The following is a 16,239-nucleotide window of genomic DNA, read 5'->3' as shown; positions in this document are numbered from 1 at the left end:
GCACCCACATAGCAGCTCACAACTGTAACTCCAGTTCCGGGGACCTGACATCCTCACGCAGACATACATGCAGGCAAAAAACAAAACAAAACCACACAAACAAACAAACAAATCAATGCACATAAAAATAAATCATTTCAAAACTTGGGTCTTTAAGCCTGACCTGGGCTGCAGCTGCTGGAGCCCAGAACGGAGGTCCTCATGCTGTGTGTGACAAGCGCTACAGCGACCCAGCGATCCCCCAGCCCGGATTCCTTTTTGAAAGGGTCTGGCAAGTCTGGAAAAGAGGGCAGGAAGGTGTGAACAAGAGAGGAACAACAGAAAGGCAGGGAACTGGCCGCCGCCACAGGCCAGAGTGTCAGCGGGGCCTGGGTACAGGCAAGGCCGCAGGTGGTGCCTGGCTTAGAGCATCTGCCCTTTCTCCTCATTCTCCTGCGGGCAACCCCAGAGAACGCTCTCCCAGGAACTGCTCTCTAGCTTCTTGGTGCCATCTCTCTGCCACGCAAGGGCCCGGAGGAGAAAGTGCGCTTCGGGGTGTGGGGGACCCGGCTGACCTTCTCTGCTCTCTTCTCTCTCTCCCTCTAACCGCTGCCCCGGAAGTCGAGCTTCGATCCTCACCACCGCTCGCAGCCAAGCTATGACCGGCCTTCCTTCCTGCCTCCCGGGCCTGGCCTTATGCTCCGGCAGAAATCTATCGGTATGTCTTCCAAGAAGGTTTGTGGGCCAGGAGCTCGAGGGAGGGCTCTTAAGTCCGGGAGCGCGCTGCAGCACCACGTGTCACCATGGTTGGATGAGGTCGGGTTTGGATGAATCCCAGCTTTGCTTCCTCTCAGCTGGGCGGCAGGGTGGGTGTTCTCTGAGCTTTGGGCCTTGTGTCTGGAGGAAGGCACGTTGGTCGCAGACGATAATAAGTGGAGGCAGGTACTTGTTGAGGGAGAAGCCAGCTGCTTCCTGCGCGTCTCTGTGTAAAGTAACAGCCCTTTCTTCTCAAGCATGCTCTGAACTCATCCCGGCACCATTACGTGTGCAGACCTTTAAACAATTAGGAAATGCCGCCCCCTTGTGGGCTGAGGATGAAATTTCACCGAGTTGAGCTTTTTCCCTTGCGCCGCTGATGACTGTTGCGCAGCCTTTAAAAGGAGCCGGGCCGGTCCCTAAATCCTCCCTTGGTCTTGCGTGTCTCAACAGGGGCTGCGGAAGATGACAGACCCTACCTAGCACCCCCAGCCATGAAATTCAGCCGTAGTCTGTCAGTCCCCGGTTCCGAGGACATCCCTCCCCCACCCACCACATCCCCACCAGAGCCACCCTACAGCACACCGCCGGCCCCCTCCTCTTCCGGCCGCCTCACTCCCTCCCCTCGGGGAGGCCCCTTCAACCCCGGTTCCGGGGGTCCCCTCCCCGCCTCCTCCCCTTCGTCCTTCGATGGGCCGTCTCCTCCCGACACCCGCGGTGGGGGCCGAGAGAAGAGTCTGTATCACGGCGGAGCCCTGCCCCCCGCGCACCACCACCCACCCCACCACCACCACCACCACGCCCCTCCCCCTCAGCCCCACCACCACCACGCACACCCTCCCCACCCGCCGGAGATGGAGACGGGCGGCTCCCCCGACGACCCCCCACCTCGCCTGGCCCTAGGCCCCCAGCCCAGCCTCCGGGGCTGGCGAGGCGGAGGACCCAGCCCGACCTCGGGGGCCCCGTCACCTTCCCACCACAGTAGCAGCGGAGGCAGCAGCGGCCCCACTCAGGCTCCCGCCCTGCGCTACTTCCAGCTGCCCCCGAGGGCAGCCAGTGCGGCCATGTACGTGCCCGCGCGCTCCGGCCGCGGTCGCAAGGGCCCGCTGGTCAAGCAGACCAAGGTGGAAGGCGAGCCCCAGAAGGGCAGCGTCCCGCCGGCGTCCTCCCCGACCTCCCCGGCGCTGCCCCGGCCTGAACCACCGCCGGCCGGGCCGTCGGAGAAGAACTCCATCCCCATCCCCACCATCATCATCAAGGCCCCGTCCACCAGTAGCAGCGGCCGCAGCAGCCAGGGGAGCAGCACGGAGGCGGAGCCCCCCACCCAGCCCGACGGCGCGGGCGGCGGCGGGTCCTCCCCCGGCCCCGCGCCTGCCGCGTCCCCGGTGCCGCCGTCCCCGTCGCCCGTGCCCACCCCCGCGTCGCCCAGCGGCCCGGCCACCCTGGATTTCACCAGCCAGTTTGGCGCCGCCCTGGTGGGCGCGGCGCGGAGGGAAGGAGGCTGGCAGAACGAGGCCCGGCGGCGATCCACGCTCTTCCTGTCCACCGACGCGGGGGACGAGGACGGGGGCGACAGCGGGCTGGGCCCGGGGGCGCCCCCGGGTCCCCGGCTGCGCCACTCGAAGTCCATCGATGAGGGCATGTTCTCCGCAGAGCCGTACCTCCGGCTGGAGTCGGGGGGCGGCGGCGGGGGCTACGGGGCCTACGCCGCGGGCAGCCGGGCCTACGGGGGCGGCGGGGGCAGCAGCGCCTTCACCAGCTTCCTCCCTCCGCGGCCCCTGGTGCACCCCCTGACCGGCAAGGCCCTGGATCCCGCCTCCCCGCTGGGGCTGGCCTTGGCCGCCCGGGAGCGGGCCCTGAAGGAGTCCTCGGAGGGCGGGGGCGCCCCCCAGCCGCCCCCGAGGCCCCCGTCGCCGCGCTACGACGCCCCGCCGCCCGCCCTCCACCACCACTCGCCTCACTCGCCCCACGCGCGCCACGAGCCGGTGCTGCGCCTCTGGGGGGACCCCGCGCGCCGGGAGCTGGGGTACCGGGCGGGCCTGGGCGGGCCGGAGAAGGCCCTCCCCGCTAGCCCGCCCGCCGCCCGCCGCTCCCTGCTGCACCGGCTGCCCCCGACCGCGCCCGGCGTCGGGCCGCTGCTGCTGCAGCTGGGGCCGGAGCCCCCCACCCCGCACCCCACCGTGAGCAAGGCCTGGCGGACGGCCGCGCCCGACGAGCCCGAGCGGCTGCCGCTGCACGTGCGCTTCCTCGAGAACTGCCAGGCCCGGCCCCCCGCGGCGGCCGCCAGGGGCCCCTCCGCCGAGGACGGGCCCGGGGTGGCGCCGCCCAGCCCCCGCAGGGCCCTGCCCGCCTCGCCCACCTCCCCGCGAGGCGGCGAGGAGAACGGCCTCCCGCTGCTGGTCCTGCCGCCGCCGGCGCCCTCGGTGGACGTGGACGACGGCGAGTTCCTGTTCGCCGAGCCGCTGCCGCCGCCGCTGGAGTTTTCCAACAGCTTCGAAAAGCCGGAGTCGCCCCTCACGCCCGGGCCTCCCCACCCCCTGCCCGACCCGCCCGCCCCGGCCGCCCCCCTCCCCGCGGCCCCGCCCCCGGCCGTGGCCGCGGCCCCCGCCCACCCTGGACTCCACGGCGTCCAGCCTGACCTCCTACGACAGCGAAGTGGCCACGCTGACCCAGGGGGCCCCCGCGGCCACTGCGGATCCCCCTGCCGCGGGCCCGCCGGCGCCGGCCGCCCCAGCTCCCCCGGCCCCGCAGCCGGGCCCCGACCCTCCGCCCGGCACAGATTCCGGAATCGAGGAGGTGGACAGCCGGAGCAGCAGCGATCACCCGCTGGAGACCATCAGCAGCGCGTCCACGCTCAGCAGCCTGTCGGCCGAAGGAGGAGGCAACGCGGGGGGCGGGGCCGGGGGCGGGGCCGGGGTGGCCAGCGGGACCGAGCTCCTGGACACCTACGTCGCCTACCTGGACGGCCAGGCCTTCGGGGGCGCTGGGACTCCTGGCCCACCATACCCCCCGCAGCTCATGACTCCCTCTAAGCTCCGGGGCAGGGCGCTCGGGACTAGCGGAAATCTGAGACCTGGTCCCGGTGGAGGACTCCGGGATCCTGTCACCCCCACCAGCCCCACCGTCTCTGTGACTGGAGCGGGGACAGACGGGCTACTGGCCTTGAGTGCTTGCTCTGGACCCTCAGCGGCAGCTGTGGCTGGGGTACCCGTGGCGGTTGAGCCGGAAGTCCCGCCCGTACCTTTGCCCGCTGCCTCGTCCCTGCCTCGGAAGCTGCTACCGTGGGAGGAGGGCCCGGGACCACCACCGCCGCCCCTGCCAGGGCCCTTGTCCCAGCCTCAGGCCTCTGCCTTGGCCACGGTCAAAGCCAGCATCATCAGCGAACTCAGCTCCAAGCTCCAGCAGTTTGGTGGGTCTTCGGCCGCAGGAGGAGCTCTGCCTTGGGCTCGGGGAGGCAGCGGGGGCAGCACAGACAGCCACCACGGAGGAGCCAGTTACATCCCAGAGAGGACCTCCTCCCTGCAGAGGCAGAGGTGAGAGGCGAGAGGCCTGCGGCTGGCTGGCGGGTGGCTATGGCAGGCGCTGGAGCCCAAGGTCCCCACAGAGCCTCAGGGTTACAGAAAACAAGCTGGGCTGTCTTGCAGGAATCGGGCCTCTAAGAAGCACACTTTTCCACTCCACCGTCACCATAACCCATGGCCCAAGATGAATGGCTACATGTTATTGTTTGGCTTTTGATGGTCCTGAAGATCAAACCTAGGGCTTCAGGCATGCTAAGCAAGTGCTCAACTATTGAGCCACTGGCGGTGGGGGGGGGGTCTAGTCAGAGGCTCTGCCACAGAATCACACCCCTGCCCCTTACTGTGGAATTGTAGATAGGGATGCAGCCACTGAGCTACACTCCCAGTCTTCTTGCCATGTTTTGAGTCAGATAACTAAGTTGCTTTGGCTGGCCTTGAACTCTTTGGCCCAAGTTGGGTTTAGACTTATAATCCTCCTGCCTCAACCTCCCCAGTAACTGGGATGACAGTTACTAGTGCCAGATAGTAACAACAGTAGCTGAAGGTCTGTGCAGCACGTGGCTGGGCCAGGCCAGCGCCGCCTCCTCATAGGAGGAGGAGGCCCTGCGCTGCCTGAGAGGGACAGAACTTAGCTTGGCCACTGCTATCAGCATGAGGCGAGCAGGGCAACTTTGGAGACCCAGCATGCACTAGATGGGAAGATGTGGGTCCATCCCTAGGTTCCCCAAAAGGTTCTTAGTTGCGCTCGCTGTGAAGCCATGACCCAGGCTAACAGTCGCTGGCCTGGGGTGGGGGTGGGGGCAGCAGTTCCTTCTTTTATTCAGATGTAGTGAGGGGAGCCTCAAGTCCTTCCTCTCCATCTGCAGAGCACACTGTAATTCTGTCCCATGTATTTCACATTCCAGGGGGGTGTGAAACAATTCACTCATTCTTCATGGGGGGGTGCTGCATTTAGTCATCGTATCATGGATTAGAAGCTCAGCAGGGGCGTGCCCTTCTGGATATGAGAAGGGGCCATAGCAGAACATCCAGCACAGACCCAGCACCCATCTTGCTCCTGGTTTATTAAGGCCCAGAGGCTACACCCTCACTGGGGAACTCTAGCCACACATCCGCCCCCCCACCACTCTAGGGTTCTAGGCAGGGGCTCTATCCCTGAGCAACAGCTCCAGCTAGACAGTAGGCACAGTGATTACCCATATCCTCACCAAACAACCCAAGAATTGGCTGGTTACAGTTATCGCAGATAAAGGTTAGCAGGCTGTGTGGGGCAGTGAGCCAGGCAGTGGGAGCAGCCAGTTCAAACGCCCCCTGGTGCCGTGCTGAAGGGAACTTAAGGGATGAGGGGAACCTTTTTCTCCCCTTGTTTCTTCTCGCTTTCATTTCCCTCTCTTCACCTCTCTCTCTCTGTTCTCTGTCCCCATCCCCTTCCATCTCTCTCCCCCTTGAATGCCCACCCTCTTTTGTTGTTGTTGTTTTGTTTCTGTCTACCTGTCTTCCACTCTGCTATAACTGACCATAACCAAAAAAAAAAAAAAAAAAAAAAAGGCAGTATAGAGTAGTGGTTAAGAGCTCAGACTTCGGTGTCTTCTAACTGGGCTCTGCCACTCCCTGGCTGTGTGTCCTTAGGCAAGTTTCTTAAGCTCTCTGTGCTCTTGACAATAGTAACCTTCCACCGGGGCTGTTGTGGGGATTAAATTGAGACGCGATCCAGAAAGCCTTTAGAACAATGCCTGACACACACGAGCAGCAGCAAGTGGTGGCGGGCGTTATTGCTATCACTTAATGGTTCTTTTTCTTCCATCTCTCTCGGCTATCACCCTCTCTCCCTGTCCTATCTCTTGCCCTTCACTTCTCTCCTGACATTCATCTGACCCTCCCTTGCCACCACCCGGCCTTCTCTATCTTTCTGACCCCACCCTTGTGTCTCTCCCTCCGAATCATGACTTCTGCCTCTTTTTCACCCTTGCCCTCCACACTTCCCCCCCAAACCCTTCTCCCTCCCCCTGGCCCCCCGCCCCCACCCCTTGTCACATTCCAGGCTCTCCGAAGACCCCCAGGCCTCTCTCCTCTCCAAACCCAGCAGCAGCATCTTTCAGAACTGGCCTAAACCCCCTCTGCCGCCACTCCCCACCGGAGCTGGGGTCTCCTCTTCAACAGCTGCAGCCCCAGGCGCTACATCCCCTTCAGCCTCATCCGCCTCGGCTTCTACCCGACACCTGCAGGGCGTGGAATTTGAAATGCGGCCTCCGCTTCTCCGCAGGGCACCCAGCCCCTCGCTGCTGCCTGCCTCGGATCACAAGGTCAGCCCAGCGCCCAGGCCCTCTTCTTTGCCCATCCTGCCTTCAGGACCCCTCTACCCGGGCCTCTTCGACATCCGCAGCTCCCCGACCGGAGGGGCAGGAGGCTCGGCTGACCCCTTCGCTCCTGTCTTCGTGCCGCCACACCCCGGGATATCTGGAGGTCTTGGAGGAGCCTTGTCGGGGGCCTCTCGCTCCCTATCACCCACCCGCCTGCTCTCGCTGCCTCCGGACAAGCCCTTCGGAGCCAAGCCTCTGGGGTTCTGGACCAAGTTTGACGTCGCCGATTGGCTGGAGTGGCTGGGCTTATCAGAGCACCGAGCCCAGTTCCTGGACCACGAGATCGATGGCTCCCACCTGCCCGCCTTGACCAAGGAGGACTATGTGGACCTGGGCGTGACCAGGGTGGGCCACCGTATGAACATTGACCGGGCTCTCAAATTTTTCCTGGAGAGGTGATGGCTGGCCTGGACGGACCAGCCCGTCCATAGGACACTTGAGCCCACTGACCTCTCGACCTCTGACCCCTCTGCCCATCATTCTCTCCCTCCTCCCCTCAGGGGGCCAGGGACTCTGCTAAAACTGTGCCCTGCCCCGTCTCCCCAGGCCTGACCGAGGTCCCCAGGTGGACCGGATGCAGGCCAATGGCACCTCATAAGAGGTGGGCAGCTGATAGAGACTGCGAGCGGAGTAGAGGGGGGATTAGAGAAAAACGACACAGGGGTACTGAGGAGGAGGGAAAGGTCGATGGGGGGAGGGGGACAGACAGAGCCATAGAGGGTCAGCCCAGAACCTGACCGGACGGGGGTGCCTGGGAAGGTGTGCCCTCCGATTCCATCACTTGAGCCCCTCTTACAATCCTTTCCACCTCCCCAGGCCCCTCAGCCTTCCCCCTCTTGTTAGCACTCGGCTGCCCCACCTCCTGCCTCTTGCACGCCTGCCCCCCTCCCTGGCTGCAGTTTTTGCACAAGCTTGTCCCCTGGCTGTCTGGCACACCTCCGGCCTGCACGGCCCGCTCAGCTCCCCAACAGGATGCATTCGTTTTGCTCAAGTGCACCGCCTTTGCTAGCTTGCTCTCTGCATACTTGCTTCTGGGGTGGGGGTTGCACCTTCATTTATTACCCTGGACCCATGCTGCAGACACACATGGGACTTTCCTGCCCCCCTCAGACCCAGGCATAGTTCTGTAGCCCCCGGCCACCCCTTCTTTCTGCTCTGTCCTTGCACACTCTAAGCACATTTACCTCCATTCTCAGACCTGGGGACACTTCTCCTGTCCTGGCACCCCTAACCTTACTCTCTCTCTTTCATGATGGCACTCTTGTGCCCTGCCCACTCCGTTTTCTCTGACACTTAGCACACTCCTAGCTCTGACCTCTCTTCTCCCCCATTGCCATCACCCTTCTTTACACTTCTGTTCACTTTTTTTTTTTTTCTTCCCAGAGACAGGGTTTCTCTGTGTAGCCCTGGCTGTCCTGCTCTGTAGACCAGATTAGCCTGGAACTCAGAGATTCACCTGCCTCTGCCTCCCATGTGCTGGGACTAAAGGCCTGAGCCACCGCGCCAGGCTTTTTCTGTTCACCTTTATCTTTGCTTTCCGATGCCCTCTTGCACACTCCCTCTCATGCGCTCGTCCTTTTTTTGAAACGGTGCTCAGGTATGGAATGTGCTTGCTGTGCTGTGCTGTGCTCTCTAGGTGACCTTCCCCACTGCCCTGCAGTCTGACCTCTTTTCGTTTGCCTCCCCGCCTCACTCTGCACACTCCTAGCCAGTCCTCGCCTCTCTTCCTGCCTAGGTCTTTGCTCACCTCCTCCTTGTTCCTAGGGAGAGGAGACCCTGCGCATGCACGCTGGCTCCCTGCTCACTAGGCTGTCACTCAGTCCTGTCGTTCCCAGACCATCTGTTCGACTGTCCATTTTGCACGAAGATTCCTCCTCTTCCTCCCATTTCTTCTCTCCCCGGATTACCGCCCCCCACATTCTTCCAGCATGGCTCCTTCCTCCCCGCACGTTCCCCCCTCCCTCCTTCTGGGGCTTGGGAATTTAAAGCCACCTCTCCTCCCCTAGGTAGCCTCCTCCCCTGCTGTGGATAAAAGGGGGGAGGGCATCGCCCTCAGGTCCCCCCCCATGTTCAGCTGCCAAAGAAGGGAGCTCCCCTCCTCCCCCACCCCATTCCCTAAAGCTGCCCCCAGGCCCCCCGGGGCGCTCTGTCCACGAGGGGAGGGCCAGCCCCCTCCCCTCACCATGTCAGGGAAATGCAGGGAACCTTGTGGGAGGGTCGCGGGAGGGGGGAGGGTGGTAAGGACTGGAGAGGAGGTGGCGCTGGGCCCCTACCCGCCCCCTCCCCCTGGTCGGATGCCCCCCGTCCGCAGGGGGCCTGCGCGGCACCTGTCTATCAAGGGCTTGTTAATTCCGGATGGGTGCCGCGGGGTTGGGGAGGGCGTAGGGGGTGGGGTTGGGGGGGAGGAGCGGGGAGAGGGAAGGGGGAGGGGCTGGTTGGGGAAGCGGGGTGGAGAGGAGAGACCAAGCAAAAAGACAAATAATAGCAAAAGAAAAAATATACAAAGCAAAATAAAAATTAAAAAATCCTAGAACACACACAAATCCAAAAAAGGGGAAAAAGAAAAAAAAAAAAGCACCTGAAATAAAAGCCCTAGAACTGTCTTCCAAGGGGGCGGGAGGGGACGAGAAAGGAGCTGAGCTCGTCCTGCAGGATCGCAGGGATTGGGTGGGACCTGGAGGAGGATGACAGCAGAGGTCCGCCCCGCCCCCCACGCCCAACACGACTTTGCTGAGAGAAATGGCTTTTGTATCAGGTCATTCTTTATAATTAAACTCACAGTATCCACCCCCTCGAGCCGGCCCCGCCTCCTTCCTAGGGAGGCCACGCCCTCTCGGTTTGCAGGGCCTGGGGGCGGGGCGCAGCTGGGACCCGCCCCCGCGGCCCGTCAATCTTCCTCGGTCGGTTCCGCCCCCAGAGCCTCGAGCATGCGCCGTCGGACCAGGGAGCGGCGCAGGTGCAGGCGGTAGTCCCCCAGCAGCAGGTCGTCGTGGCGCACTAGTGGGTACGCGATTCCGCGGAGGCTGATTCCCGTGCGCAGCAGGCGGGAGCGCGTCTGGAAGTCTGTGACGGTGATGAGCCACCTGCGGGGGATTCGCCCTGTCCGCCTGCGCTCGCGGCCGCCGCCGCGGTCTCTCTCTGCAGCCCTGTCTCTCATGTCACCGTGAATGTGCCAGGCCCCGCCCTCGCTGCCATCCTTACCCTACTCGGCTAGAGGTGCCACTCAGCATAGGACCTGCCCCTCAGTGTCATCCTGACTTTGCCCAAAATGGCACTCAACTCCGCCCTCCCCCATGCCAAATCTTAATTCTGATTCTGCCAAAATTGCCACTCAACCCGTTCCGCTGGGTGGTTCTCGGCCTCAGACCTCACTGTCACCCTCCCCGTGACCTCACCTGAGGCCCCGCTCCTTCTCCAACTCTCCAACTCACTGTAGGCTCTGATCTTTCAGTTGCTCTCATTCCACCCCTCACTCTCCTCGTCACTCTGACCCCACCCACTAGCTCTCTCACCCCGCCTCCCAGCTCGGTTTGCTGACTCTCCCAGACTACGCTTCTCCCGTCTCTGTCCGTCAAACGCTTGGCCTAGGCCACGCCCATGCACGGGCTCACCTGTCCCGTCGGCCCGCCGTCCCGCAGATGACATTCATATTCTCATAGCGGATACTGCTCAAGCGCCCGCTCTCCATGGCCCCGGGCAGCTGGGCCTCCAGAGCCTCCAGCACCTCCAAGTGCGTGAAATCCTCCTGCGTGGGGGTGCATACAGCCTCAGCCCGCAGCCCTTATCTCCCAGGTTGGAGCCTGGCCCAGACTCCACCTGCAGACCCGCTGGGTTCTGTCATTCTTGTCAAAGGGAGAACACGGGAGTCTCAGGTGCGAAGGCATCTGCCACTCAAGATCATTCTCAAAAATCAGACTGATTACAATCCCACCACCCTGCAGGAAAACTCTCCCAGAGACCAGGCACGGATGGCGCCTTAGAGTTCTGGGAGATTGTATTTGAGCCTGTGATCTCATGTTAAGGGAGTGCAGTCATCAGAAGAGAGGAAGCTGTTTCAGAGGATGTGTTGATCACTGGCCACAGTGACAAAGGGGGAAAGCAGCTGTCCAAGCATATGAAATCCCTGAGGCCCCGCTGGCTTGATGCTTTCGTGGGTGCAGGCGCTTGCTTTGCAGTCCTGATGACAAGTGAAATCCCCCGCACCCACAGACAGGTGGAAGGAGAGAACTGAGTTGTCCTCTGACCTCCACCTGTTAGACATTAGGGGTGTCTGCAGGAGGGGCTGCAAGGAGTCTTCCACCCATGTACTAACCAGACCTGTGTAGCTTCTGAGCTGCAAGGAGATCTGTGTGCCCAGGGTGGCATGATGGTACACTTGGTCCCTTCTTCAAAGGCACCAAGGAAAAGAAAGATCGGGTGGAGTGCCTTAAGGCGTGCGCCTAGTACACAGCAGGTCCGTGTGTGCGTGCGTGTGTGTGTGTGTGTGTGTGTGTGAGAGAGAGAGAGAGAGAGCGAGAGAGAGCGTGTGTGCATGCGTGCGTGCGTGCGTGCGTGCGTGCGTGCGCATTTGCTCTGTTTGGGACAGGGGCTCAGGGAGCCCAGGCTAGCCTTGAACTCAGTGTGTAACAGACTAACCTCGTCCTCCTGCTCCTCCTGACTTTGCCTCTGGAGTGCTGAGTAGTAGATCCACGCTACCACGCTACCTTAACCCAATTCTGCTCGGGCGAGCCTCTCGCCACCTCAAGTGTGCAGAGAGCCGATGGCCACTCACCGAAGTCTCCATGCAGAGGCAGAGGGGCTGGGCAGAGGGTGGTGCTGCGAACTTTCGGATGCACGGGAGCTCCCTATCCAGGGCCTCATATTCTGAGATGACCTGCCTCAGGTACTGCTTCCTGTGTGTGTGGAAGGGAGGGAGAGAGGGAGAGAGGGAGGCAGAGAGGGGCAAGGCAAGGCAAGGCACCTCTGAAATCAGGGGCTGCTTCTGTCACCTCTGCAGGAGCTGAAGTCAGAGGTTGTGGGGCCCAGAGTACTCACGAGGATTTGACAGGCCTGACCAGGTTCCGAGTCATGGACTCCTCTGTAGACTCCAGATCCACAAGGATGGCTCCTACCGACAAGAGAAGCCAGTGTCACCTGACAAGGGTCCTTCGAAGCCCCGGCTCTCTTCAGAAGAGAATCACCCAGCAGCATGCACACCACCCCAGGAAGCCCCATCTCAGAGGCAAGTCCCTGAGACGCCATCTGGAAGCTGCACAGTGCACCCTACCACTCTGGCTTTGAAACTGGACTCCTGGCTAGGCTCTCAGCCTGAAGGGGGCAGCAAAACGAAACACCCCTTTGCCCCAGGATTAATACCAGACTCCAGCCTACTGGTTGGAACTGGTTCTTCACATGTGACTCTCTTCTTGCCGACCTTCACATTAGCCAGCCTTTCTCATTAGAAAGATGAGCCTCTAGGGTCAGGGGGAAGAGGAGGAGGACCTCCCCTATCAGTGGACTTAGGGAGGAGCATGGGAGGAGATGAGGGAGGGAGGGAGGGAAGGAGTAAGGGGGCTACAGCTGGGATACAAAGTGAATAAACTGTAATCAATAAAAAATTAATTAATTAAAAAAAAGAAAGATAGGCCTCTCTTTCCCCTGGCTAGTGACTGGCACACATGGCCTACTTCACTCTTCACTTTGGCCTTAGAGTTGTACAGGCACACGAGTGTCTAGCCTTCCTGACCAGCTCCTCGGTGGCCTAGCAACCAGGTTCTCGCCAACAGCGTGAGTGAGAATCAGCACTACGACTCTAGGGTGGGCTACGTAAAGGCTTGCCCCGGGTGTGGGAGCGCACACCCCTCCTTGCCGCTCTAGGAAGGCTATGGCAGATCGTCCGCCATAAGCACAAGGGCAGTGTGGTCTACACAGTGACTGTGGGGTCAGCCTGGACCTCAGAGGAAAATGTGGGGAGGAGGGAGGGGTGGAGGAAGAAAAGAAAGGACAGACAGACAGACAGACAGACAGATGGAAGGAAACTGTCTTTGATGTTTGGCTCCTTCCTCCAGATGGGCTTCAACCGTGTTGGGATATGCTGAGACAATGCAGAAGGATCCTGGGCCCATGACTTGTCTTACAGAGTTCAAGCATCCCACAAATTTCTCTCTGAGACCAATTAATGTCTGCCTCCTTTATGTTACCATGTTTCTAGGCAGAAGAGAGAAGAGTCATTTATCTTTTCATTTTCTGTCTCTATTTTTAAATCATCTAATATATTATTTAATAGGGTCCTAAAGCCCCGTGTTATGGTGTTTCCCATTCTTATGTGGCTTGTTGTTCTTGATTTTACATAATTCTTTCTTTAAAAACTTCCCATTATTGTCAAACCATTTATCTATCTATCTAGCTAGCTAGCTATGTCTATATCCAGTTCCTTTTCTTTTTTTAGCATCTAAGCACAGTTTTACGTGTACTGTACTTGTTCAGGGGTTTTTCTGTGCTTGAGTCTTTAGTTTCTTCAGTCTGGGCTTGGATTTCTTTTTGGCTCAGTTTAGCATGGGGCGCTGGCTGCTGCCTCCACCCGCTTGGCTCCCCATATGTCAAGCTGCCCCAACTTGCCCTGGCTCTGGGAAGGTGGTGCCAGCAGCTGCACCAGACATGGGACATGTTGGACCCGAGCTGGGCTGAGGTCTTTGCAAAATGTTTCTCCTGGGCTACGGCGTGAGCCACACCTCCGCTGAGCAGCGCGCGGGCCTCTCAAAGCCATGCTTGTCTGTGTGGCCACAGGGGCTCTCCACGTGTCTCTGTTTTATGCCACCTGTCACTGCACCAGCTGCTCAGAGGCCAGGTTCGCCCGTGGCCACCAGCTGGCAGTCCCTCCGGGTCAGGAAGCGCTCGCCAGTGTTGCACTGGCGAGCAATGGTGAAATGGTGGCCGCTGTGCCCTGAGGCTCTGCTTCTCCACTCCTCACGTGGCAGCCAGCCTTGCCGCTCAGCAGGGCCTCTAGAGGAGCAGCCTTCCACACTCCATACTGTCAACAGGAAGCCCGTCTGGCTCCAAGGAGTTCTTGTTCCCTGCCTTCCATCCGGGACATTTTGGAACTACTCTCAGGCCCTAAACTTGGATTTACATGCTCCACTTGGATACCAAATAAAACTCATGGACTTTCTATGTCGTCCCCCCCCCGCCGCCCCCCCAAGCAGCTATGAATAATGACACAAAATGCGAGGCAGGTGCTCCGCCACTGAGACAGGCCCCCATCCCTCACTGGGATTCTCGGCCAGCACTTTTCTGCTATTGCACACGCCTCATAATGTCATTCCACTTTGTCACGTGAAGCAACACCGTGTTTCTCCATCTCGGAGCTGACTGAGCTCCCTGAGAGAACCACAGAATCTCTCTCACGAACGCACACACTCTGCACTGCAGTCCTCAAACAGACACAATTGCTGAAAGTCATTACCTTAATTCCACAATACTTTACAATTAGTTGTCACCACGTTTCTGGGCAGCCTCAGCCCCATTTGCTCAGTGTGTGTGTGTGTGTGTGTGTGTGTGTGTGTGTGCGCGTGTGTATGTGTGTGAACATGTCCTTGTGTGTATGCACACACGTGTTTGGAAGTCAGAGGTCAACCTCTCGTGTTGTTCATAAGGCAGTGTTCACTTTGTCTTCTGGGACAGAACTGCTCACTGGGCTGGAGCTGGACAGGTAGGCTAGGCCAGGTGTTGAGTGCTTCCTTTGGACCTTGTATAATCTGAGTAAATTAATCTACCCATCTCTGCCTGTGCAGTGCTGGGTTATTGAACAGGTGCTTTGTTATTGAACTATTTGCTGTCACTCTTACATGTGTCTGCGTTGTGCGTGCCATGTGTACGTGAGTGCCCAGAGGCTAGAAGAGGGCACCTTGAACTCACAGAGATCTGCCTACCTCTGCCTCCCAGAGTCACTTTACTCTTAATAGCCATACTGGCTTCCTATGCCTTCTCAAACAAAAAGGCTTTAAAGACACAAAAATATGCAAAGTGGATTGATAAGAGACAACCCTTAGAAGAAAAATTAGAAAGACTTATAAATAAAAATGAAAAAATACTCAGAGATAGAGGAATTAAGACAAGATCCTATCACACTACCAGATAATAAAATTAAACCAACTCTAGCTCATCCAGTCACTCTATGACAAATATCAGCAGACAATAGACACTGCCAAGATTATAAAGAATTTGGATGCCATCCTGTAGAAATGATAGATTTAAAAATTTTTAAGGAAGCTGTAATTTTATAAGGTATGCATTCACCATTCGTGAAGCAGATATTAAATTCTTGAGTGATTAAAAATAAAGTTATCCAGCTGGGTAGTGGTGGCACACACCTTTAATCCCAGCACGCAGAGAGGCAGAGGCAGGTGGACCTCTGTGAGTTTGAGGCCAGCCTGGTTAACAGAGTGAGTTCCAGGACAGCCAAAGCTACACTGAAAAAACCCTGTCTTGAAAAACAAAAACAAAGCAACAATTAAAAAGAGTTATCCCCCAAGACTAGAAAGATATAACAAAAGCAATATTAGAACTGGTCCTCAGTTACAATGGTGATCATGGTGGGGAAAAAAAACTAAAAAGATAGAACACAGAAATATGTCTAGAGGTATGAATATTTCCCAAGATCTATTGCTAGGTCAAGGTTAGTATGCTGAAGTACAAATGCAGGGTTAAATATGATGATGCTACCTTGGCACTATGTCATACTTGGAACATGCTTTAAGTACTTGGAACAAGATTGAAGAAACAGGAAAAACGTCTTAACCATTTACTCAAATTATTCATGGTCCAAAAGGAATACTTCCAAAAGAAGTATTCATTGACTTTTAACAAATATTGAGTTCAGCTGTAAATAGAAGGATGTCAGATTCAGAAGTTAGGCAAGTACTGACCAAATCTTTGGCTTTTGAAAAATGCTAATTCTGAATACAAAATGGTGATCAGGCCCCTAAAGACAAATTCAGCTCCAAAAGATAAATGGATTAGAAATAAGGCTGATATTGGATCTCATTAGCCTATGGGTTCCTTACAACCTAGAATCTCCTTAACTTCTTTATTACCTCAGGCATGGCCTATTATAGTAATTGATTTAAAAAATTGCTTTTTCACTATACCTTTCATGAGCAAGATAGAGAAAAATTTGCTTTCACAATGCCTACTTATAATAACTCTCAACCTGTTAAAAGGTACCAGTGGGTGGTCTCGACACAAGGAATGTTAAACAGTTACACCTTGTGTCAATATTTTATACAACAGCCATTAGAAATAATTCACAAACAGTTTCCTCAACCTATATTTTATGATTATATGGATGATATTTTACCGGCAGATTCAGCTGCAGACACCTTAGAAAAAATGTTTGATGAAGTAAAGAGAATTTTGTCTTGTTGGGGATTACACATTGCTCCTGAAAAAAAAAAAAAAGAGGAGATCCTATCAATTATCTCAGATATAAGATAGGCTTACAAAAATTCAACCACAGAAAGTACAAATCATGAGAGATCAATTATAAACTCTTAATGATTTTCAAAAAATATTGGGAGATATTAGCTGGCTAAGGCTTATAATTGGATTAACTACTCAAGAGTTATGAAATTTATTTTAAACCTTAC

The 16,239-nt window shown here is 57.4% G+C and overlaps 2 protein-coding genes across 4 annotated transcripts in view; one reads left to right on the top strand and one right to left on the bottom strand.

Moving 5' to 3' along the window:
- Shank1 (SH3 and multiple ankyrin repeat domains 1) overlaps positions 1-9,412 on the top strand; it is a 49,285-nt gene extending 39,873 nt beyond the window's left edge. The window contains 4 exon segments of the mRNA XM_060380047.1: positions 601-697; positions 1,189-3,338; positions 3,340-4,268; positions 6,298-9,412. Of these exon segments, the coding sequence (XP_060236030.1) occupies positions 601-697; positions 1,189-3,338; positions 3,340-4,268; positions 6,298-7,015 (3,894 nt within the window). The 3' untranslated portion in view covers positions 7,016-9,412.
- The window catches only part of C1H19orf81 (chromosome 1 C19orf81 homolog), a 32,607-nt gene continuing 25,728 nt past the window's right edge, over positions 9,361-16,239 (bottom strand). For 2 of the 3 annotated variants that reach the window (XM_060380127.1, XM_060380123.1), the window contains exons 3-6: positions 11,651-11,723; positions 11,388-11,508; positions 10,228-10,361; positions 9,361-9,699 (exon numbers count right to left, since the gene is read on the bottom strand). In XM_060380127.1, coding sequence (XP_060236110.1) covers positions 9,504-9,699; positions 10,228-10,361; positions 11,388-11,508; positions 11,651-11,723 — 524 coding nt within the window. In that variant the 3' untranslated portion in view covers positions 9,361-9,503. Of the gene's footprint in view, positions 9,700-10,227; positions 10,362-11,387; positions 11,509-11,650; positions 11,724-15,950; positions 16,035-16,239 lie in introns of all 3 variants that reach the window. The other variant, XM_060380122.1, reaches the window with a different exon arrangement.

Source organism: Meriones unguiculatus, chromosome 1 (assembly GCF_030254825.1).
Source record: "Meriones unguiculatus strain TT.TT164.6M chromosome 1, Bangor_MerUng_6.1, whole genome shotgun sequence".
NCBI lineage: Eukaryota > Metazoa > Chordata > Mammalia > Rodentia > Muridae > Meriones > Meriones unguiculatus.
This window is presented reverse-complemented; position numbering and strand designations above follow the sequence as displayed.